The sequence below is a fragment of the Penicillium citrinum genome (genome assembly GCF_028827155.1).
Source record: "Penicillium citrinum strain IBT 23319 chromosome Unknown utg000007l:1.0-2040159.0:1.0-2041076.0, whole genome shotgun sequence".
Lineage (NCBI taxonomy): Eukaryota > Fungi > Ascomycota > Eurotiomycetes > Eurotiales > Aspergillaceae > Penicillium > Penicillium citrinum.
The window spans coordinates 330743-352962 of record NW_026622692.1 but is presented as its reverse complement, the minus strand read 5'-3'; the positions used below and the strand labels follow the sequence as shown (position 1 = coordinate 352962).

Sequence of the window (22220 nt, the reverse complement as noted above, 5' to 3'; positions counted from 1 at the left end):
AGGCCAGAACAAGTGACATTGTCCACAGTTTCAATTCTCATGATTAATACGGTTATTCAGGCTATTTAATCCTTTAATTGAAAACATTTAATATGTGAATGACAGAGTCTTCGTTTTGTACTCCTTGGTTTAGCGGATTTGTGGGTAAATGGAATATTTATTGATGAGATTTTGATCTATAACCACATTTGAATTTTCAATTTTTTTTTGAGCTGTACTTATATTACATCGATGATTAATCGTCGTGTTGCCTCTTCCGTAGAACGCCCATGCTATACAGCGCACCATCCAGTGCTTTCTTCTGCTTGTCGTCGGAATCGGTGGATATAGACGAGGTACCCGCTGTATTGATCGCGGTCACAAAAGAGTCGTCTGTTGTTTGGTTCCAGTTCAGGGATCCCCCGTCTGTAGTAAATCGGAAAGACTCAAGAAGGATTTGAGGTGCACTGGGGCTAGCCTTCCAAGTCTCGGTCGAGCCGGGCTCTCTAACATTGTCCACTGAAACGACAATCGCACCGTGTGAATCAAGACCAGTCACATCCAGAATGTTTCCGGAGAGCTCAATGGACCCTTGTTGCTTTAGAGAGTCCTTCTCGATGGTATAGCAAAGAAGATTTGATGAACTGCGATACGTTGTTAGCTAATTCCTCGCGAATTTGGATGGTCACATACCCTTCAAGACCAACCAGGATTGCCTGTACCGGGACTCCTGTGGGCTGCTCGGCCGAAACAGCCCAGATACCCCGGACATTCACTTCAGGTGCTTGTGTGATGCCATCCAGAGAGACCTTCTGAAGAGCCTGTCCCTCGCTCCAGTTCCAAAGAAGCAAAAAGTTGTCACCGCCGCCGGAGATGAGATACTGTGGTGCCCAGGAAGGGACACAGAGCTTGTTGATAAATGAAGTATGGCCCAGGCAGTATTTCTCAATTACATGTGATTGGGGAATACCACGCGACACCCGGATATGCTCATCACGATCAGCAGTCAGGATATAGTTCCGTTTGCCAGATGCACTCGTGGGCAACGAAACAGAGATCAGGTCAGTCAACAGGGAAACATGGCCGAGAATTAACTGATGCTCAAAATCGTGCGTATCCTGATCGAGGGAATCGTCTTTTTTGGCAGCTTTCTCGGCAGCTTTCTTCTCGTCTTGAATGCGCTGCTGTTCTAGAGAATGTAAATTGCGCTGCGAATGGACGGTGCGATTTGTAGCAGCAATTTTCGTGGCTCTTGAATCTTCTACGCGGCGAACATACTCCCCAGGGAAAAGAGGCAGGGAGTAGGCATCACCAAATTTATCACCGCATAGGATGGTTTGACCATCAGGCGTCAAGGCCAGGGCACTCGGCCGCTTAGGCATTGTTCTGCTCGCAATGTCAGTACTTTCTTACTTGAAATGTATAAAGGACAAATGAAAAGGCAAAACCTTTGACATACCGAGAGCTAAGCTCCTCTAGCTTCCCCTCCTGGCTTAGACTGAAGACCCGGATAGTTTTGTCTTCGGCAGTCAAGGCAATGACATGCTTGCCATCGAAGGAAGTCAACAAGATAGGAATGTTGGACCATTCTGGCGATTGCTTGCCCGCGTTTTTCTTCGATGAATACTTCCCTTTCGGTTCTTCATTCAGTCCATCGGGGCCCGGTGACAACTTAATTTTCTTCTCTGGCGGTGCTTGTTCATCGGCAGCATGTTCAGCACTAGACTGTACATTCTTGGGCCACACGTCCAGGCACTTGCCATTGTCAACGGCATATGTGTAAATATTCCGGCCGGCCGAAGCCACTAGGATTCCGGCAGAGCCTGTCGGCTGCTGATTGGCATTTTGCAAGCATTGAAACGGGTGCTGGAAGCTGGCCATGATGTCGTTGGGGTCTCGTCAATTTATCGGCAAAAAATTTCGAGGTTGCGCCAATTGTAGATTTACAGAGCAATTGAAACGACAACTTTGTCGCCAAAGAAAATACGGGCAGATAAATGTCTTTTTCCACCACTTGAAAAGAGAATTTACTTCAATAAATATCCATGCATTGGGGAATTCGAGCTTGGCCGGTGTCTACATCCTCTGCAGCGCGACCGGTTATCCGCAACAACGTACTTCCGGAGGTTCAAGTCATGTGACCCACTAGCGAAGCGCACCGAAAAAAAGAATTTCCCAAAATCGTAACTTTCTTCCACAACCACACTACAACTCAACTTGTCCTTAAACAACCTATCTTCAGCGAAAATAAGGAGAAATGGGGGGCAAATCTGCAACCAAGGCCGCGTACTTCGACAAGCTCAAGGGCTTGGTACGTTTATCCCTTCAACACTCTGTCATTGACCATCTCGCTAATTGATTTGCGTTTCTAGCTCGAGGAGTACCGGTACGATTGATTGATCGAATTAGCTTGCAATGCTGTATACTGACTGACTGCTTTGCCTCTAGCTCCATCTTCATCTGCGGTGTTGACAATGTCTCCTCCCAGCAGATGCACGAGATCCGTGCCGCTCTCCGTGGTGAGGCCGTCGTCCTGATGGGTAAGAACACCATGGTCCGTCGTGCCCTGAAGGGTTTCGTCGCCGAGAACCCCAAGTGGGAGCGTCTTCTGCCCCACGTCAAGGGTAACGTTGGTTTCATCTTCACCAACGGTGATCTCTCCGAGATCAAGGAGAAGATCCTGGCCAACCGTGTCGCCGCCCCCGCCCGTGCTGGTGCCTTCGCTCCCGCCGATGTCTGGGTTCCCGCCGGTAACACTGGTATGGAGCCTGGTAAGACCTCTTTCTTCCAGGCTCTCGGTGTCCCCACCAAGATTGCTCGTGGTACCATCGAAATTGTCTCTGACCTCAAGCTCATTGAGGCCGGTAACAAGGTCGGTGCTTCCGAGGCTGCTCTGCTGAACTTGCTGAACATCTCTCCCTTCACCTACGGTATGACCATCAGCCAGGTCTACGACCAGGGTCAGATCTTCAGCGCCGATGTCCTTGACATTGGTGAGGACCAGCTCCTCAAGACCTTCAGCCAGGCTATCCAGACCATCGCCGCTCTGTCCCTGGCCACCAACATCCCCACCATTCCCGCCACCATCCACTCCATCGTCAACGCCTACAAGAAGGTTCTTGCTGTCGCTGTCGAGACTGAGATCAGCTGGCCCGAGATTGAGGAGCTCAAGGACCGCATCGCCAACCCCGATGCTTACGCCTCTGCTGCTCCCGCCGCTGCCGCCGCTACCGGTGGTGATGCCCCCGCTGCCGCTGCCCCCGCTGAGGCTGAGGAGGAGTCCGACGAGGACATGGGCTTCGGTCTTTTCGACTAAACGGCTCGTCCTAGGACGGATACGACTGCCATGTTTTAGATACTTTGATTTAACCTGGACCTGAAAATGGCCGGGTAATGAAATTATGACGACTTGGCAGCGGCTTCAATTCTGATTTTCATTTCCAAACATGCTTATGGAACGTAGAAACACGCTCCATTGCTTGTCTGTCTTCAAATGGTGAGTTTGATCTTTTTATTATTATTTCTTTTACTTTGTGCTTTTCTGCCCACACCCCTGTTTTTCCTCGGTGATATTTCCACACCGGCGTATGATTAAAAATTTTTAACCCCGAGCATCGGCCCTTGCGTAAGGGCCGCGCTGACGATTAAAAACGCAACAACAACACTCTAATTTTTTGCTGACGCCATGCCTTCAATCTGCTTTTGTTGTCACTTTCGTTGATTTTGAGAGCAATTGCTAATTCTATTCTCAGATCACAGGTTCTTTGACGCAGACACCGTAGCACTTGTCCTGTGTAGATCGTAGGGGATTATGATACAATGATTCACGCATCTCATGATAATGTTCACTGTCTGGAATGAAAACAAATTCTTCAAGCTTCTACTTACTGGTCTTTCAATTTGCAAGCTTCTCCCTCTCGTATATGTGCAGTTCATCTCAGAATCTCGCAAAACTAAAATCGACCCTCTTTCTATCGAAGTGTTGCAGTCTCGACACATTTAACAGCTTCTAGCGTCAAAACGTGAGTTACCCTTATGGTAACAAACTTGGAGGTTAGCTATAACGTAAAACTACTGTAGCGGTACAACACTGGTACAATAAAGAAGTCAGGTAATCTTGGGTGTATATTTGCCATATGGCGGAGTTAATACCACATTTCGTCCTTTGTAGCCACGTATAGCTGAAACTAGTAACTTCAAGGTTAGTGGATTGGCTTGACAGTCGTTTTCTACAATGAGGTGAAAAAAAAAGTAGCAAAGAGACATAAAGGGAGGGAGAGAGACTCGGGGGTGTGGAGGTGCAGTATGTAGCATGCGTTGTAATTTGGACCCTGTGTACTGAAGAAATAAGAATTTGATTTCGACCGAAAAATACATAGTGACTCGTACCCCGGCCGTCCTACGCAAACGCAGTCTATAAGTCCTGGGATTGCTGATAGTACGAAAAATTTTTCCAAGGTAACTGAGGTAAAATGCGAGAAATTATCGAAATTTCAGGAGATAATCAGTGAAGAGCAGCGCATCAGGGTGGTATATAGAAAATATGAAGCTCCAAAAAAAATTTAGCATGTCCTGGTTTCGATCCAGGGTCCTCCGGGTTATGAGCCCCTGATGTTAATGTTAGTTGAATTGTTTCAAGACATGATTCTTATGTGATCATGTGACTTACGGCGCTCTTCCCCTGAGCTAACATGCTGGGGTGGATGAGTCAATTCACCAAATTTGACACCATGAATCAATATAGTTAAGGCCTCAGTAGATAGCTCTAACAAACTTGGTATCTAACCGATCAGCGGGAATAGAACCCCCTAGCAAGCCTATGGAACTTCCACTAGACTACGGAGCTCCACAAAGATATTCGTGGTTCGAGACCTCGGTAGATAGCTACACTTACATGGATGTATAAATCGTTCTCGAAATTGACTTGACCAGTACTCCGTACACCTTACTCTATGGGCCCCACCGCCAAGGCTTTAGCGCATTTTATTTATTGAGCTGCGGCGGAAAATCGAGGGCACAGCAAAGATACGGCTTGTAAAGTATATAACAATGTAAGAGACATCATATTTTAATGTACTGTGTATTCAAATGGAATCCTCAAATCTATGGGGTTTCGTTGTAGGCTGTAGATCTGGTTGCTACTGCCGCCTTATTTCCACAGATCCCTCCTTTGTACCCAATCTCCCAACTCAACAACCCCGTCCAATTCTCACCTTCCGATCTGCGAACCACTCGTTATCTGATATTCATATCCTTGAAGTAGCTTCGAGATAGATTAAACACAAATCTATAATTGGCAATATATGACAAAATGAATCGCGTTCGATTTCTTCAACCATCTTTTCAAGAGGCTAGCCACGAGGCTGTGGCTTAGAATCTTTCAACGGAAATAGAATCAGATATCACAACACAAGCCGCGACCTGTCAAGTCAAGCATCAACAACGCAATCCCTTGGAAACAAAGGTGGATAGAAGTGCGAGCTCTGTGGAAAGCGCAGGGGAAGAGCAAATGCATGGTGGTAGACAGCCCCCGACGAGCATTGCCGCTTCTCTGGCGGGGGAGGGTACGAAACCGGTGAAGATGCGCTTTCTTGATTGATTGGCAGAACTACTGTGCTACGAAAAGCATCCGCGCTATGTAACTTGTACAGCTATGCAGGAGACCGCTGACGAGGTAAATATTCTAGCACTGAGGAATGCTAGATGGCTGGAAAACGACATCGAGCTCCTAAAGGAGGTAGCGAGGCAGCTAGAACTTGTCGCAAAAAGGAGTATGCTTGGATTGCTTATTGGCAAGTATTAACTGGTCCCCCTCGAGTCTAATTTATGATCAATAACAGAATCGTTTGACATGGAGACTTTACCAGACCCCCAAGCAACGCTCAGCGAATACTATAGCCAACGCCTTCATTATCATGTATCACATCTTCTCGACCTGGTGGTAGAGAAGAAGGAGATATTGGAGTTGGTTCCATGTTTAAAGGCATTTGACTCAGGAGAGAACTCTTCAACAATTCTAGCTACGACGTTTGCTACAGCACAACTTTTTACTTTGAGATCAATCGACTCTTTACAGACAAGCAGATCAAACGACTAACCTGTGAGTTGGGCTTTCTTTGCCGCCCTGAATACGCCTACACCACATTTCTGAAGCAGTGCACGAAATCGAAGGTTTCCAGAACATAAAAATTACGCTCGTACCCGGAGCTCAAGTAAGACACCCTTCCCGCCCGCAGGCAACTCCAGAATATGGTTCGAATATGGTATAACAACCGTGTTTAGCCATTTACCATATTTAGACCATATTAGATGCATATTCAACCCATATTCAACCCATATTTAGTATATATATATATATATTCAAACTATATCTAAATGATGGCCTTAGGCTCTACTGTCTAGATAGATGTATGTACGATACATTCAAATATTATTTGAAATATATTCAATAGATATCAATATATTTAGAGCATATTTATAGTATATTTAAGAAATACTATATTATACATATACGGTATTCAAGGCATATTCTACTAGAAGTGTCTACTAGGTATACTAATTAGCAATAGGTATGTTCCTGTCTTAGATATATATATATTCATCTTCTATCTTCCTTCTCTATCTTCTTTCTCTATCTTCTTTCTCTATCTTCTTTCTCTATTTTTTCCCTTCAACCTAGGCTTTGCTAACACTGGCATCTAGATTTGTTTGTGTTGTTGTCTTACGCGTTGTGTGGTGTTTTACATATTTTGTTGATATAGATACAATATAATTCTAATATAGTTCTAATACTATCTGAAAAAAAAGTATCTTAGATAAAAATATTCCAAGTTGAATATCATATCTATTGAATATTTATTCAAATCGGAACAGTAGTGACATACTAATTCCATTGTTTCTAAACTGAACATGGTATTCCGCGAATATGGTATGGATACAATATTTGAACCATATTCAAACCGTATTCCAAAGTTGCCCGCGGGCGGGAAGGACGTTCAAGCATATCGTTGTGCTCTCAATCGTCTACCAAAGCAGACTAAAGGTTCGGTTGAGCATCCGAAAGAAGAGATGGATGCATACTGAGATGGGAATGGTTAGCCATCTTATCAGCAAGGACATTGTTGCTCAAACCTTTGCATACCTCGGTATCAGCAAAAAGACATATCTTATGTGTGGCCACAACCTGCAAAGCTTGGGTCTCTTTCAAGCTCGTAACAATTATAGCAAAGTTTATTCACAATGGACGTTGCCCAGGTATCTAGTTATCCTGTCTTCATACCAAGCCAAGCTAGATTCTGCAGTTCGGAGCCTCCGCGATATGTTGCGGCATGAATGTGCTGTCAAAGATGACCAATATATCAATGCAGTCAAAGAGTCAACTATTCCAACCCCAGTGGCGCCAGAAACAACAGAATGATCCCCATCCGTCGCCACATCCCAGATCCTCGATCTCAAGTAAGACAAGCAGAGTGGTTGTCAACCCTCAGCTTAAGAGCAATAGCTGACAACAGGTGAGAGGCTTAGTTTTCAAAATTATTCAACAAGCTTATTTCTACTATAGAAGCAACCAAAGCCAGACGAACATTCTTGACATATCTCATGTTTCTGAAGGAGACGAGGCCCAAACTCCGGATTTCCATAGTTCCCAGTCGATATCCAGGTCTTGCGCCGAATGCCACACAACAATAGGTTCACTTACTCCCTGCTCAAAATGCGATACGGCATTATACTGCAATGATATGTGCCTCCATATAGTATGTCGCGGAAATAGAATTGGTTGGTCCAATACCTGCTAATTCTATTTAATGTAGTGACTGGCCTTGGGCTTTTCTAATAGTAGTAGTAGTTCAATCGAGCGAGACCTTTTATCCGGATCCTTTGATCTGGAAATCACGGCCATCACCTTGCACATATACTGTGTCCATACCAAGAGGCAGGTACCTCTTCTCTACATCTTCTTCCCACTTCGTTTTCCCACAAGCTCACTGCCATCAGCCTACGCGCATACTGCACCCATCTCTCGCCTCCGCATTTTCGGCTCTCTCGAACCACCGAGGCCTAAATCACCAGGTCCCGGACTCCTCGAGCTAGCCCCATTTTGAGACTACCATCCGAGGGCCGCTGGCCAAACCTTCGAAGCACCACCAACAAGTACGGTTCCACAGACAGACAAGCTAAGTTCGATTTCTGCCCTTTACTGTTTATCCGGAGTAAATGGCGATATATTGACATTGATCAAGGCCTTGACGCAGACAGGCATACAAGATACACTGCTTCTACCTAATTACCACCGCCAGATACTGTTGTCAACGGTAAGCTTCAATTCTGCTTAAGCTTCGGTGGAATCATCAAAGCGCAGACAGACAGACAATCCGTATCTACCCTTTTCGCTGGCAATGGAGCCAGCGCATGTTCAATCCCAAAAGGTTCATCCGTATTTTTACTGCTTAGATAACATAAAATTATCGGAAAAACACACATTTGAGTATGTTATCCCAGGGAAAGAGCGCGCGGGTATTTGTGGTGGTTCGTTAGAAACATAGTTTGTAAATGTGCATCTAGTGAGGCCTTAACTATATTGATTCATGGTGTCAAATTTGGTGAATTGACTCATCCACCCCAGCATGTTAGCTCAGGGGAAGAGCGCCGTAAGTCACATGATCACATAAGAATCATGTCTTGAAACAATTCAACTAACATTAACATCAGGGGCTCATAACCCGGAGGACCCTGGATCGAAACCAGGACATGCTATCCTTATTTTTTTTTTTTGATCTCTTACGTTTTTCTATTGTCTTTTTTGTCTTTCTTATCCTTACCATTGATATACCCCTTTCTACGTGATCCCTAGGCCACTCTACTCTAATAACTGGAAATAGTTGATTAATGCTAACTTGGACTTGTATTCCACATACACTTTCCCTTAATCTACATCTCACTTTCGACATAGCTTCCACCAGCCGCCAAAGTGGCATAGTAGAGCGAATTTTCGGCACAAATCACCATCCTTCCTTTACCGGCAAAATTGAAATTGGCCGAAGTTGTTCCCAAGTAGATCTTGCCAATGAGCTTACCAGATGGGTTCCAAACCTGGACACCATCACCACAGCCAGCATAGACGTTGCCCCAAGAATCGCAGTGGACACCTGTGATCAAAGGCTATGATTAGAGAACAGAGAGGTTTTATAATAGTTTTATTGGATAGTTTACTTACCATCCGGAGCTCCGGAATTGATAAAGGCAAAGGTCTTCCGGTTCTCGAGTGTACCATCTTCTGCGACATCATAACGATAACTGCCAGATCCTATATTAGCAGCCGTTCATAAGGGCATCATTTGAAAGAAAAAAATATTTAAGGAGCATACATTGAAGATGGATCTGTGAGGTTGTAGCCATAGAAACCGTAGCTAATCCCTGTATCGGTGACATAGGCATGCTTTCCATCCGGAGAAAACGTGAATCCTTCACTTGTGGTTAGTCTTCAATTACAGAGCCAGTAAAGCAGAGTTCCGTACCATTTGGATGCACAAAGCCATCAGCAGCGATTCTGACAGCACCTGTGTCTGGATTAAATCGATAAACCTGATTCTGAAGGCCAGGCGAAGGGCGGAAGTCTTGGTAATAGCCGTATGGAACATCGGTAAAATAGACCTCCTTGTTCTTTGGGTGGATAGCTACATCGTTTAACGAATTGAACTGCCGGCCGAAGAAATTGTTCAGAAGAACTGCCACTCTGTTAACCGAATGTTCCCTGACACAATCAATCATACTTGGTATGATCGGGTAGAAGAGCCCACCTTTAGTATCGTACGGCTTCCTTGGGTTCATAACGTATAAAGCAGGGGCTTTATCATCACCTTGACCCTCGCCTGTGAAGATCAACTTCCCGCGATAATTATTAGCTCCTGTATTCCGTTATGTCAGATTATCCTTCTCGCATTCATCAATGAACCAGTTATACTCCTATCAAGATGAGCTCACCATTCGGATTAATGACCATCGTCGAAGAAGTGACATTCTCGACATCTACCAGACCCACGGCATCTGTCTTATTGGACACAGCGGCAGCCTGAGCCAGCGAGATCTTCTCGACAATAGACGACTTGTTAAGACCCGTTCCAGCCTCGGGTGGGCCGGCATTCTGCACAAAAAACACTTCATCTGTCTTCTTGGACCTTTTTGTTATTAATAAATGCTTTGCCCGGTACTAATAGTATCGAATTGGGCCTGATGTCGCACTTACCACACAACCGCTTCATGGAAGAGAGGGTCCACCTTCGAATAAGCAATACGGGTAAGAGTGGGATTACCGCCCAGAATCTTTAAAAATTCCTCATCATAGATATGAAATGGTCGATTAAGAAGACTTTTCTCGGTTGAGCCCGGAGGAACAAATGTCTTTGGAATAGAGTTAGCGATGATGCAATGCCGCAACGCAAACCGAGGGATCACCTACACTCGTGGCATTGAACTCTGCAGGGGGAAGAGTAGTATTCAGGACATTGAATATTCGTTGGTCAATTGCTTGAGCTTGAGTGGGAATCTTGCTCGCTGCTGAGAAGACTGGAGAGAAGAGACATTGTCCCAGCAACAACCAACTAGTTATTGAAGACATGACGGAGTACTATCAGGAAGACTCGGGCTAGTACTGAACAATCTAGAAATTCCGATGATGGCGAAACCGGCCAAGCCCTACACCTTATATACTTGGATCTCGAATCCTGGCACCAGCCATGATTGGTCGGTCTCCCAGCCCAGCGTCATGTTTAGATTGGAGAAGTGCGGGGGATACTGCGGGATGAAAAGAACTTTTGGATATTTCTCCGAGCTTGGAGAGTGCCGATCTCTAAACCTTCGGTATTGACCTCGGATACTCTGTTAAATTGTCAAAGAATCTCGGAGTCTCGCCGAGTGGGTTCTCATACACTCCGCTTCAACCCCATAACATTCTATGTGTGCTGGTAATTAGCATTGGATGCCCCCACGCTTACTGTGATTGTGGAACATCAACTGCAGGAGAAGTGGGCTGAGTGCTGCATGAGAGATTTATTTTAGTCTAGTATATAAGCATTCATGTATCGATTGTGTGGTATCAAAATTTAGGCTATATATGCACGTATCTAGATCCGAGGTATCGGGATATTAACAGAACCAGCGGGGTAAAGCCGTTTGGTTTGGGGGTGGGAACAACATAAGAAAGAGGTAAGAAGGGGATATCTGACAAAGAAGAGTGGGCTTGAGATGGTGATGCGGGCCATGATGGAAGAAAAAACAAATGATAAAAGATAAGAAAAAGCTCATAACAATCTAGTCAGGTATTCAGAGAGCCGCGATCAGTTGTAAACAAGGCGAAGAGTAAGAAAAAGGAGGAGTGTCATGAAAGTATGTTCACGCAGCTGCTACTTCAGCGCCAGCCCCGAAGAGCTTCTCACGCCACTCGCCGCAAACGGCCTCGAAGCCGCTGACGACATCTCGACACTCTTGACCAGCCTCGCGGTCCTTCAGTCGGCGATCCCATTCCCCAACCTCGATCCATCGAGAGCCCTCTTCCCGGCTTTCTTCCTCTCGTCGTAGTTCAGCCACGAGCTCTCGGGCGGACCGCAGTCGCCGGGATGCGGTAGATGTCAATTGACGGGACTCATATAAGGTATCGCTCAAACCACGGAGAGAGTGGGTAATGTCGGACGTTTGGGAGATGAGAGCTTGCAGGGAGACAAGGGGGTTGGCTGAGGATGCTTGTAAGGGAGTCGTGGGTCGAGAGTCTCGACGAGACTGGGATTGTTCAGGCAGTGGGTATGGAAGATTTGGCAATAGGCCTTCGTCAATGAGAGGCATGAGGGAGTCAATGGCGTCCTCGGAGAGGAGCGGGAAAGGAGAAAAGAGAAGCGGATGAATGAGGGATTGTAGTGTGCGCGTTTGATGTGTGAGATGCGATGTGATTGAGGTATGTGCGGTAATGAGACTAGACCAGAAAATCAGTTAGACAAATTGATATGTTTAGGGCGTCAATCGCAGAACGTACCGCATGGCGCTATTTTCGATACCACTTTGTCCACCCAGATCGCGCAACTCCTGGACTGTCCGTTGAATAACATGGTCATTCTCACTGCCATTGTTCTCGATACCCCTCCGAGCGAGGCTTTCGATATCGGCCATTTGGTTTTCCAGTGCGGGGGAGATATCCGCCGCTTCTTCCAGATCCGAGTCATTCCCATAGTCTGAACCATCATAATGGGACTCTGCCCGGCGATGCCGAAGGTGACTGGGTCGGAGCCTGCTCCTCGATGCGGGCGAGTCTACTGAGGGTGATGGTGGATGCATATCATGTCCAGGACGCATGTATGCATCCTCGTTGTCACTATGGTCCATTTGCTGGGATCCTCCGGCGCCTGCCTCCTGCCCTGATGCATAGCCATAGCCCTCATCTTCCTGCTCCCAAGCATCCGCCAATTCGTCGGCAAGATTTCCTAGACCCTCGCCACCTGTACCGGCGGAGAAGTCGACAGATTCACGTTGAGACCCAGACATGGTGCGACTGTTTTGGCGAGGAGTGACCGGGGATGGCGGTGCAGAAAGACGAGGCGTTCGGAGTTCGAGAGGACTCTGAGGAGCAAATCCATTGGCTCCTGCCCCTGGTGAAATTGGTGACTCGTCTATTGTTGAGGGGTTGCGGTGAGAAAGTTTCAGGGGAGATGGAGGGAGGGGCATTGCGGCGAGGTATATAAGATTGGTGAGCCTCTTTGAATAAGGATAGCGGATGAATGATACGACGAATAATGAGTGAGAAGGGGAAGTATCAATGAAAGAAAAGAAAATAATGAACCATCAACACGCAGTGTTAGTTATGGTATTTATTAGGAGATGGGCAATTGTGGGCTGGCGTGAGGGTGTGTCGGTTTCGATGTTATCTCAACTTCTACCGTCGCATGACCCATCTATGAAATATAAACGATCAGCCGTGAAGTACAAAAACCAGTGAGCTCCCAAAATTGAAAAGAGACACCCCAAACCGCCGAAAGTGAAGCAGAATGAAAGTTGTACATTTGGACATGAACCATGCCGGAATGAAGTCACCGCCCTGCGGACACTCGGCAGAAAAAGGCATCAAATAGTCCGTCAACCCCACATTCTTCAAGACCTCAAAGAAAGCCACCATGAGCTCTATTACACGCATGTCCCCGCTGGACTTGCTGTCCATGAACCGGACGAACCTGGACCCACTGACTGAGAACTATGATTTGGGATTTTACCTGAACTACCTCACCCGATGGCCGTCACTGTTCAGTGTGGTTAAAGACCGCGAAGCCGGTGTGGTGGGATATAGTATGGCTCTCTTTTTACCTTGATTAAAACCATTGGACTAAATTCACTGATAAATTGGATAGTTATGGGGAAACTCGAGGAGCAACACCCATCAATGCGAGCCTCCGAGCACTATACACCCTGGCACGGACATATTACAGTGTTGACCGTTGCACCCGACTGGCGCCGACTCGGTTTTGCTAGCCGATTAACTGAGCAGCTGGAGCGGGGCTCTGATATAAATGATGCCTGGTTTGTGGATTTGTATGTGCGGGCAGGGAACAAGGTTGCGGTAGATATGTATAAAGGAATGGGGTAAGTTGCTTCTTTAGTTTGCCGGAGTTTACGCCTGGGTTTGTCTGGCCCCATGCTGATAGGTTCTCAACAGGTACTCCGTATTCCGGCGAGTGGTCAATTACTACAGCGATGATCCAACAGGCATGTCTGATTCAGGAGAAGACGCATTTGACATGCGGAAACCTTGCAGTCGAGATAAGAAGCTGGAGCACGTGCGAGACAAAGGAGAGGACTTCTTGGTAAATCCAGAGGACGTTTCATAAGTAAGAGCTCCGATAAAAACGAAGGAGGGATTTGATCTTATAGTAGCATATGTGGGGGTCTTGTGAAGGTTTTCAATGTGATTGTTGGCGGGAGCCCTGGAGTTTTGGGATCATACATACGAAACATATATAAATACCCTCAAACTCAATAGAACCAGTCATTTCAGAATTTATTGATTTATCATTTCCATATCTAAATGTAGGTTTTTTTGAATAGCCGAAGAGTAGTAGTATCGATATTGCCGATTTGTTCTGGGGCCAGTCTCGATACCAGGAGCGAAAAATCGCATGACTCGAAAGTATTAATCATTTCGAGGTTTAAAAATTCCACAACACCTGTAGATTTGTTTCAGATAAGATATTTCGCATATTACATGTCGTCGCAAACGTGTATTTGTGGATAGGCTCGGCGAGGGCATCTGCCGATATAAATCCCACGGCGATTGGATTGATAAGTGCAAAATGCTGTCGAGTATAGCTCGAATGAGAATTAGAGTTCATTATAGCTGCTTGCAGATCAAGCCTTCACCTTCAGGTGGGGACCCGAGCGCACGAATCTCAAGATTGCCATTAGGAGCGCCGAGGCAACAAGGCAGCAAGATGTGAATAATTGTACACCCAAGTACTTGTGAGTGTCGTTCAAAATAGCACCGCCGATGGGAGTTCCGATCAAAAGTCCGAAGGAGACGATGGCAAACATCATTCCGAGACGTGTGCCGAGATCTCGCACGTCTGGAGTCATACTAGCCATTACTACTGGCGGGAGAGAAACAAATCCTCCGGAGAAGAAGCCGTAGAAAATGGCTAGAATGATTATACCAGGGACAGTATGAACACCTATCCACACGAATGCCAGAATTGAGGTGATAGTCACGGCAGGTGTGAGTATGTTGAGAGGACCAATGTGGTCAGCCAGGAAATTGGGACCGATTCGACCGAAAGTAGAAGCTGCATTAAGCATAGAGATCAGATAGAATCCGAGGTTACTATCGACAATCCCTGTCTCAATGGCGTAGGATTGGACGTAGAAAAGGAAGTTGTAGAAACCCAAGAACCCGAGGAACATGGCCACGGTGAAAAGACAGAAGCTAAGCTCCTTGAAAGCTGAAAACTGATACAGCTTGCGTTTTTCCTTGGGCTTGAAGCGAACTTGCATAATAATGAATGAGACGCAGATAGTACCAAAGCAGATGAAGCCGATAGCTCGGGTAGCCCAAGGAAAGCCAACTTCTTGTTGTAACTTGTGGAACATGATGGGATAGATGACTCCGCCGATACTACTCCCGCTGGCAGCGAGGCCATTGGCAAGGCCTCTTTTGCGTTGAAAGTATTGCGGTAAAATTGCGACTGAGGGCACAAACAGACATCCCGCCGCTAAACCGACACAAACACCTTGTGCAAGGATCAAATGCCAGTATTGGGTGGAAATACTGGTCATCATCAGGCCGAATGGTAGCATGAAAGCTGCAAACCCGATCAGAGCACGGAAGTAGCCAGCATCGAAGAGAGGACCGGTAACAACACCGATCATCATCAAAAGGAAAGATTGGAGAGATCCGATCCAGGCAATGGAGGATGACGAGGTACCACTGAGCAGGTCCTGTTCATAGTATGTCTGATATGCACCCCAGGTATTGATCACGCCCCTAACAAGAGAGATTGTGTTAGAATTTATTGAATCTTCTTTTTTGTTTGCTTTCTCGCTTTTTTCAGATTCTGTTGCTTTCTATGCGGGATGACATACCATGAGTTGAAGAAGAGAAAAAACGAGCCCAAGACTTGAAGCCATGATCGAAGACCGGTATCAAAGGTCAGTTCAGGATCCTTTGCTGGACTCCTATCCGGAGAATGGGTGGTGTCGGTGGTCACATTCTCTTCATCTTTGGGTGAGATATGGCTGTGAACATTCTGCTCTAATTCCGAATTAGTCGAACCCATCCTTTTCATTGAATCTCGGCGTTTGGTCGGGTGAGATACAGATGGGCCGCTTCAAAGCACAATCACTGTGTGCACAAAATCGTAGAAAATCCCCGAAGAGGGTCACAAGCTGGCTCAATATCTGACGAGAGGATATGATGATATATAGCTTGGGACTTCGTGGGGTGAGTCACTGTGAGAAAAGAAAAAAAATTGCAGAAACGAAAGCCAAACGAAAAATCGGCGATAAGTACAGCGGCAAGCGGGGCAGACAAGCACCTTTGGGGGCGGACGAAGCCGAAAAAGCAGGCCCTGGTGGAACCGGTCCACCAATCCACCAGGGTTCACGGTCCGCCAACACGGTTGAGTATGGAGTAGTGAGTACGTAGTCAAGGATGGCATGGGGTATGGAGTAGAAGGAGAGCTCGCAGGTGCATGGGAGTTGGAGTACTGCGTATACCCAATGAGGATAGACTAGAGATGTGCCGGTTACCCGATTCACCTTGGCTTGAGGCTTGAGTGTAGTTGATTATTGATCAATCATCCCAGAGTACCTGCATCTCACGATGAAAGGCCAATCGGGGGAAAACGTGGGGACTTTCGGGGTTAACAGCGTGCTCCCCGGTCAGCACAACGAAGCGTATATCAACTAGAAATACGACTCTAGTATACTGATATTCGCATGATTGGTATTTTATTAATAGTTTGGCATCTTATTTAGTCCTCCCGTGAGAATTTGAAATGTAGGATACTAAATCCATCAGTGAATACATCCAAATAGCAAATTACATACACGAATTCAAATATTCCCTAGCAGGTCTGCTATCCGGGGTAATAGGCTGTGCCAGTTACAATTATTCAAATAGAAGGTAGGGTTTTAATAGTTACTACCGCCTTCCACTTCTACTATCATTCCGAAAGACTTGAGGTGGTAGAAAGAAGCGTAGAAAGAACGGCAGAAAGTAAGACTGGTCTCAAACTCATGTTACTATCAAGTATAATATATCCTCAGGATGTATTTCAAAGAGCTTGAATTTCGAAATCGAAAGTATTGGAATACTACGGGATATTCAAGTACATACATACATATATGCATACAGGCGGAACATAGCATGTTTACTTTTTGTCTGATAGTCGATAGTCATTCCCAACTCAGCCCTAATCGGAGCATGTCTGAACAAGGCTTTCTTTCAACTACTGCACGCAATTAATGATTAGAGATACTATAGAAACCGTTATTAGTATTTTTTTGGTCTTTCTAAAATTCATGTACAGTTCATGCCCATGGTTCCCAGGCCATTGCCCTTATGTTTTTGTTTTCGAGCCACGGTTTCTAGACTCCCAAACTCCGAACGCTATGCTGAATTTACCCAGAGAAAGAAATCCTAGTTCACAAGCAAAGGAGGGCGAGTGTCTCGCCTACAAAAGCTCCTCGCAAGTCCAGTCCTCATACCTAAAGCGCAATGATTAGAATGCTTCTACTTCGCTTCAAAAAAAAACTGAATGATCTTACCATCCGTCCGGCAGATACCGTCGCACAATGAGAGGGATCTTCTTCTGGTTCAATTCCTTCATAGCGATTTGAAGAGGGTCGGTTTCACCCTCAAGGTCAACGAGCACTGGAGCGTTCATACTGGAAACGAAGAAAACACGAAAATGTTAGCCATCATGGCATTCATAACAGGTTGTGTTCAAGCTTGGTTCGAAAAAGATCTCATTGAGACTGAACGTACCTTATCTGCAGAGCACGGGTACCAAGAACGCGAGCACGCTCATACTTGGTCAGGTACGGGGTGGTAGTGCGCTGGTCATTGGGGACCTTCTTCTCTCGCGCCTGTTCCATGACCTTGCCCGACTGCCCGGAATTGGGATCGCCTGATACAACAACATTCTCGCCGTTGACGCCGTTCTCGTAGGGGATTTCTCCGTCGTGGCCGCCCTCGAAATCATCTTCCACTAAGTCGCCTGGCTCATTCTCCTCGAATACCTCCTCATGAGGCTCGTAGTCGAAGCTGGAAAGAATATTGCATGTCAAAAGGGCAATTCATTTTTTTTCACGGGGATCACAGCTCCAGAGCTTGATTCCTCGAGCAGATCTTTGCGCCGAGATCTCCAGCCATATAAAAGGGATTCTTACGTTTCCTCGTGGTCGTCACCGCCGTAGTCAGACATGGTGGATAGTTGTAAAGAGTGTCGCTTGGGTAATTAGGATGAGAGGCCCAACGCGCGGAATCAAAGTGACGAAGAATCGCGAAGCACGAAAAGACTGGGCGCTGCGGAAAATCTTCCTCCCACTCAAAATTGACGCTAGTCCGTCTTCGGCCTCACCGCCTTTAAATGCGGCAAAATTTATTTATTTCGTCAGCGATATCACTTTTTTTTTTTGTGTCTAGGCACGCCTACTGCCTTAGTTGCTGTGGTTTTCCATGGCTTATTAAAACATGGCCATGAAGCGTAAAGCCTCTTTAGAAGGCGGATCGCCTTTCAAGCGACAGCAAAAAGACTCTCTGAATAATGATGGTAAGCCGTTGACTTCGGCTAGGGGTTTATCGATAGCTCGAACCGTTTCGAAGGGCGACACTAATGATGATACAATAGATCCAATCTACCAAGAGGTCCATTCGGACGCCGAATACTCAGCGTCAGGGACCCCGAGTTTGATCAGTGATGATCTGAATGAGACCCCGGCAACGCCATTCTCCACCACTTCTAGTCGTTATCCTTCCGAACTAAAAACCCACTACTGTCCATTCGATGGATGCACAAAGGCCTTCAATCGACCAGCCCGACTCCAAGAGCATATTCGCTCTCATAATAACGAACGTGTATTTCAATGCACCCACGGGGGGTGTGACAAGACCTTCTTGCGCGCCTCCCATCTGGCTCATCACGTCAAGAGCGCTCATACTGGGGTCCGAGATTATGTCTGTGACCGCCCCGGATGTGGAAAGAGTTTCGTGACAGGCTCACGGCTTCGGCGTCACACTGCCGCACATGATGGCCGTGATAAATACCGCTGCACCGAATACCCTCCCTGTGAAGAGACCTTTCGGAAACACTCCACATTACAGAAACACATAGTATGCGTTCACCTCAATCAAAAACCATTCCCTTGTACCCATGTGGATTCAAAGACGGGGCACCAATGCCAGATGGCCTTTGATACCGCAGGTCATTTGCGAGCTCACGAGAGCAGGGTTCATACGGAGAAGCGATTTAGCTGTACGGAATGCTCCCAGAACCAGCATGAAGCAGCAGCAAACGGCAGCTCAGAGAATCCTGCTGAACCATCTGTCACATTTCCTACGTACGCTACTCTACAAGAACATATTCGAACGGTTCATCCACCTAAATGTCCTAAATGTCCGATCGTTTGTTCCACGTCGCGAGAACTTCGGCGTCACTTGGAGGTAGCCCACGGTGATGTCAGCCTTGACGAGAGAAAAGTATTCAACTGTACCGAGCCGGGTTGCGATCGCAGTTTCACCAAGAAGGGTAACCTGACGGTACACATCCGCACCGTCCATCAAGGGGAAAAACGATTTGGCTGTGGTGAAGTTGACCTATCTACCTCCAAAAAAGTTGCTGGTTGGGATGGTGTTGGCTGCGGGAAGCGATACGGTAGCAAGCTGGCCCTGGAAGAACATGTTCGCACTGCCCATTTGGGATATTTAAATGCCAAGGCTGAACGACGTCAGCGACTTGGATTGAACAGTCAGAAAGCCCAATCCGCTGGTATTTCCACATTAGCTGCATTGACTGGGCATGGCTATGCAGAAGAAACAGGGCGACACATATCCTGCTTCTACACTACGTGCGAATACCGATTCCACCGTGAGTATGATTTGTGGATACACATGTCTGCCAAGCATGGCTGCTCCGAAGACGAAATTCAAGGGCTGTTCATGCAGCGTGCTCTACTTGCAGATCAATATGGTTCTGGTGGTAATACGCTTGGCATTTACGGTCTTGAATTTGATACCGAAATTACGTCTTTTCCCCACGAGGCAAATGCCGCCCAGAGCGCAATGTCTACTGAACCTGTTACCAACTCAGGGCATTTTGGCCCAGAATCCGATTTCATGATGCAAGATACTTTACCTGCCGGTCCGGGCAGAAACGTTGATCCTATGATACCCAGCCATGATGAGATGGCGTTGGTTGATCCTGTGCTCGCTTATCATCTGATGGAGCAGTAAGAGCTTTGACTTTTATTTGACTTTTTTTCTACAATTTCATCGATATATAAGATGTTGTATTGTGTCGTTTGACGTTTAGTACTATAGGTGTGTATTTAAGCTGGAGTCAAGGGCTTTCAATAACGGATTAATGAACATTCTACCCCCATTTTGAGTAAGATAGGATTAGTCTTACGTCTTAAGTTTCATGTCTCGTATTCTAATCCAGGACAAAGCATTTGGTGATGGGGTTGGGCCAGAGTAGATCTTGGAGAGTCTTGGGGTGTTTTGGAGGCTGTGTTGGCCAAGAAAATGCCAGAAAGTGTTTGCTGTTGGAGATGCAGCAATAGTTTCTCTCCCCACCGACAATTTTTTTTTCCTCTGAAAACCAAACTTACTACTATGCATGCGGTCAGCCTCGATACATACATACATTCTGCAAATGGGACCCCTGCGATCCACAGTGTATTTCGGCAGTTCATCTGAAACGAATGGGGGGGCTGACCCTGTAGATCTGGGGATCCTGAGATCTTCATACTAGCATTAGTGTTCTACAGAGTTCTCTATACCTATAGGGAATGAGCATGGATCTAGCGTTCCTCGCCTGTGCCTTGTATGTTGGCTATTGTAATAGAACTTCCTACTTTGTTAGTCCCTGTGTTTAGCGATGTTATTATTAGGGTTCAACGTGAGACATGCGGGAGACCACAAGGACAAGGGTCCGGATCCTCGTCGCGGGTTAAAAGAAGGTCAGAGTGCGACCCACGGAGAGTCCATGTCTCACCTTGAAAGGCATGAGAGAAAAAGCAAACCAAACGAATGAAGGAAGCCTAAAAATAAGAATAAGAAAAGGGTAATATTGTACCTGATGCAGACCATTTGGAATGGGCTGGCGGGAGGCCGCAATGTGGCTAGGCCACATTTGATGATAAAGATAAAAGCGAAGGGAACGTGCAGGACATACATCACTAATTCTTCCGTCTTTTTGAATGAATTCTGTCAATGCAGACCAACCACACTTGGATTGTAAAATGGCCACGTTGCCGAGTCAATAATGACCGACTCCATTTAATGCCAAGGCCCCGCGGCGAGCGACCAAAAGTGTAATAAAGTGCAATCAAGGGACAATCCGAGCGAGTGAACGGTCAATGTGGCGTTGGAGAAAGAGTTCATCTTTCACCAGAATCAGCAATTGACGAAGGGAGTGAAGTGGTCCAAATTGGCAGATGTACAGGTGGAAACGTCCGAGTTGATGCCGCGCCAGGACGTTGCGCGTCTCTTTCAAAAAAAAAAAGGCGGGAAAACAGGAATTGCCCTAATTTCTCTTAGCGGCAGAGAGTGGCAGTGGCGAGTACCACCCAAGCCGACATAATTTACTCCTAGTGGCGGAGATGTAGATGGATTTGGATGTCTTGTACAGAAAATATGGAGAAAAGAGTAGACTTCAAATACTCTTAATGTTGGAGTTCTTTTGCGAGAAGGCGAATATGTATAGTTAAACTTGGCTAAGACATGCGCTGCTAAATTTGGTCGCAGGAGACTCTCCACCGCCGATCTCATGACGCAGTGGAAGTAAGTGGATATACAATAGTTAGTTAGTAGGGGAGCAGTTAGACGGAACAGAGTAGTTAGACGAAGAACGGTTATATTATATGTAAGTATATTAAGATATTGAGTGAAGAGTGGGAGTGAATACAGCAGAGTATTTTATACTAGATATTATATGGTAGAGAGTTTATATACAAATATCAATCACATTGTACAGTATCAGCCGTGTCCTACTGTATGGTGTCATCTACATCTTTCTTACTCTCTCCAGATAAAATATAAATATAAAAAAGAATCGAAATCAGAAAAAAAAAAAGAAACCCACTTTTCCCCCCCACGCTTTTTCTACTTCTCCTTTTTTTCTCTCCTTTCCATTCCCTTTTCTTCCTTTTCTATCGTGGCTTAACTTCCCGTCTTTTTTTGGGCCGCGAAACGTCATCCGCTCCAATTCCGCCTGAACCATTTTGCCTCCACGTTTCCTCTCCAACTCTGCTATACTCTCCTCTCCTCCCTTTTCCTCTATCTTCCTGCCTATCATTCCCTTCATGGATTAACCTCTCAATTTCCGTCTGTCTGGTTCACTTAACCGTCGGCTCCTCCTTTTTCTCTCTACTGGCTACAAAGAAGGCCGTGCGTTATCGTGGCTTTTTGGAACCTTCTCCAAGGTTACTCCCCCTCTCTTCCTAATCCACCCCCGGTCTTTTCTTGTCTTTCTTTCTTCCCGGGGACGTTTCAC

At 46.1% G+C, this 22220-nt stretch overlaps 8 protein-coding genes across 8 annotated transcripts; 3 read left to right on the top strand and 5 right to left on the bottom strand.

Annotated features, from left to right (window-relative positions):
• Window positions 1-235: 235 nt before the first annotated feature.
• Window positions 236-1860, bottom strand: trm82 (putative tRNA methyltransferase; the record flags this gene model as incomplete). Its single annotated transcript, XM_056646711.1, has 3 exons — window positions 236-623; window positions 673-1365; window positions 1439-1860. The coding sequence occupies 3 exons, from the start codon at window positions 1858-1860 to the stop codon at window positions 236-238; spliced, it is 1503 nt and encodes a 500-aa protein (XP_056498262.1).
• Window positions 1861-2236: 376 nt separating this feature from the next.
• N7469_007792 (60S ribosomal protein uL10) lies at window positions 2237-3295 on the top strand (the record flags this gene model as incomplete). Its single annotated transcript, XM_056646710.1, has 3 exons — window positions 2237-2290; window positions 2352-2365; window positions 2428-3295. The coding sequence occupies 3 exons, from the start codon at window positions 2237-2239 to the stop codon at window positions 3293-3295; spliced, it is 936 nt and encodes a 311-aa protein (XP_056498261.1).
• A 5612-nt stretch (window positions 3296-8907) lies between these two features.
• On the bottom strand, window positions 8908-10594 carry N7469_007791 (SMP-30/gluconolactonase/LRE family protein; the record flags this gene model as incomplete). Its single annotated transcript, XM_056646709.1, has 8 exons — window positions 8908-9125; window positions 9194-9273; window positions 9345-9441; window positions 9495-9704; window positions 9777-9884; window positions 9961-10154; window positions 10223-10377; window positions 10436-10594. The coding sequence occupies 8 exons, from the start codon at window positions 10592-10594 to the stop codon at window positions 8908-8910; spliced, it is 1221 nt and encodes a 406-aa protein (XP_056498260.1).
• A 773-nt stretch (window positions 10595-11367) lies between these two features.
• On the bottom strand, window positions 11368-12687 carry N7469_007790 (uncharacterized protein; the record flags this gene model as incomplete). Its single annotated transcript, XM_056646708.1, has 2 exons — window positions 11368-11941; window positions 12002-12687. The coding sequence occupies 2 exons, from the start codon at window positions 12685-12687 to the stop codon at window positions 11368-11370; spliced, it is 1260 nt and encodes a 419-aa protein (XP_056498259.1).
• A 446-nt stretch (window positions 12688-13133) lies between these two features.
• On the top strand, window positions 13134-13841 carry N7469_007789 (peptide alpha-N-acetyltransferase complex B subunit NAT3; the record flags this gene model as incomplete). The annotated part of the gene is made up of 3 exons (XM_056646707.1): window positions 13134-13302; window positions 13365-13596; window positions 13670-13841. 3 exons carry the CDS (start codon window positions 13134-13136, stop codon window positions 13839-13841), a joined length of 573 nt encoding a protein of 190 aa, XP_056498258.1.
• A 517-nt stretch (window positions 13842-14358) lies between these two features.
• Window positions 14359-15779, bottom strand: N7469_007788 (MCT family MFS transporter; the record flags this gene model as incomplete). Its single annotated transcript, XM_056646706.1, has 2 exons — window positions 14359-15487; window positions 15586-15779. The coding sequence occupies 2 exons, from the start codon at window positions 15777-15779 to the stop codon at window positions 14359-14361; spliced, it is 1323 nt and encodes a 440-aa protein (XP_056498257.1).
• Window positions 15780-17177: 1398 nt separating this feature from the next.
• Window positions 17178-17930, bottom strand: N7469_007787 (DNA-directed RNA polymerase core subunit RPO26; the record flags this gene model as incomplete). Its single annotated transcript, XM_056646705.1, has 4 exons — window positions 17178-17211; window positions 17272-17391; window positions 17492-17770; window positions 17896-17930. The coding sequence occupies 4 exons, from the start codon at window positions 17928-17930 to the stop codon at window positions 17178-17180; spliced, it is 468 nt and encodes a 155-aa protein (XP_056498256.1).
• Window positions 17931-18199: 269 nt separating this feature from the next.
• On the top strand, window positions 18200-19957 carry N7469_007786 (C2H2-type zinc finger protein; the record flags this gene model as incomplete). Its single annotated transcript, XM_056646704.1, has 2 exons — window positions 18200-18278; window positions 18357-19957. The coding sequence occupies 2 exons, from the start codon at window positions 18200-18202 to the stop codon at window positions 19955-19957; spliced, it is 1680 nt and encodes a 559-aa protein (XP_056498255.1).
• Between the last annotated feature and the right edge of the window lie 2263 nt (window positions 19958-22220).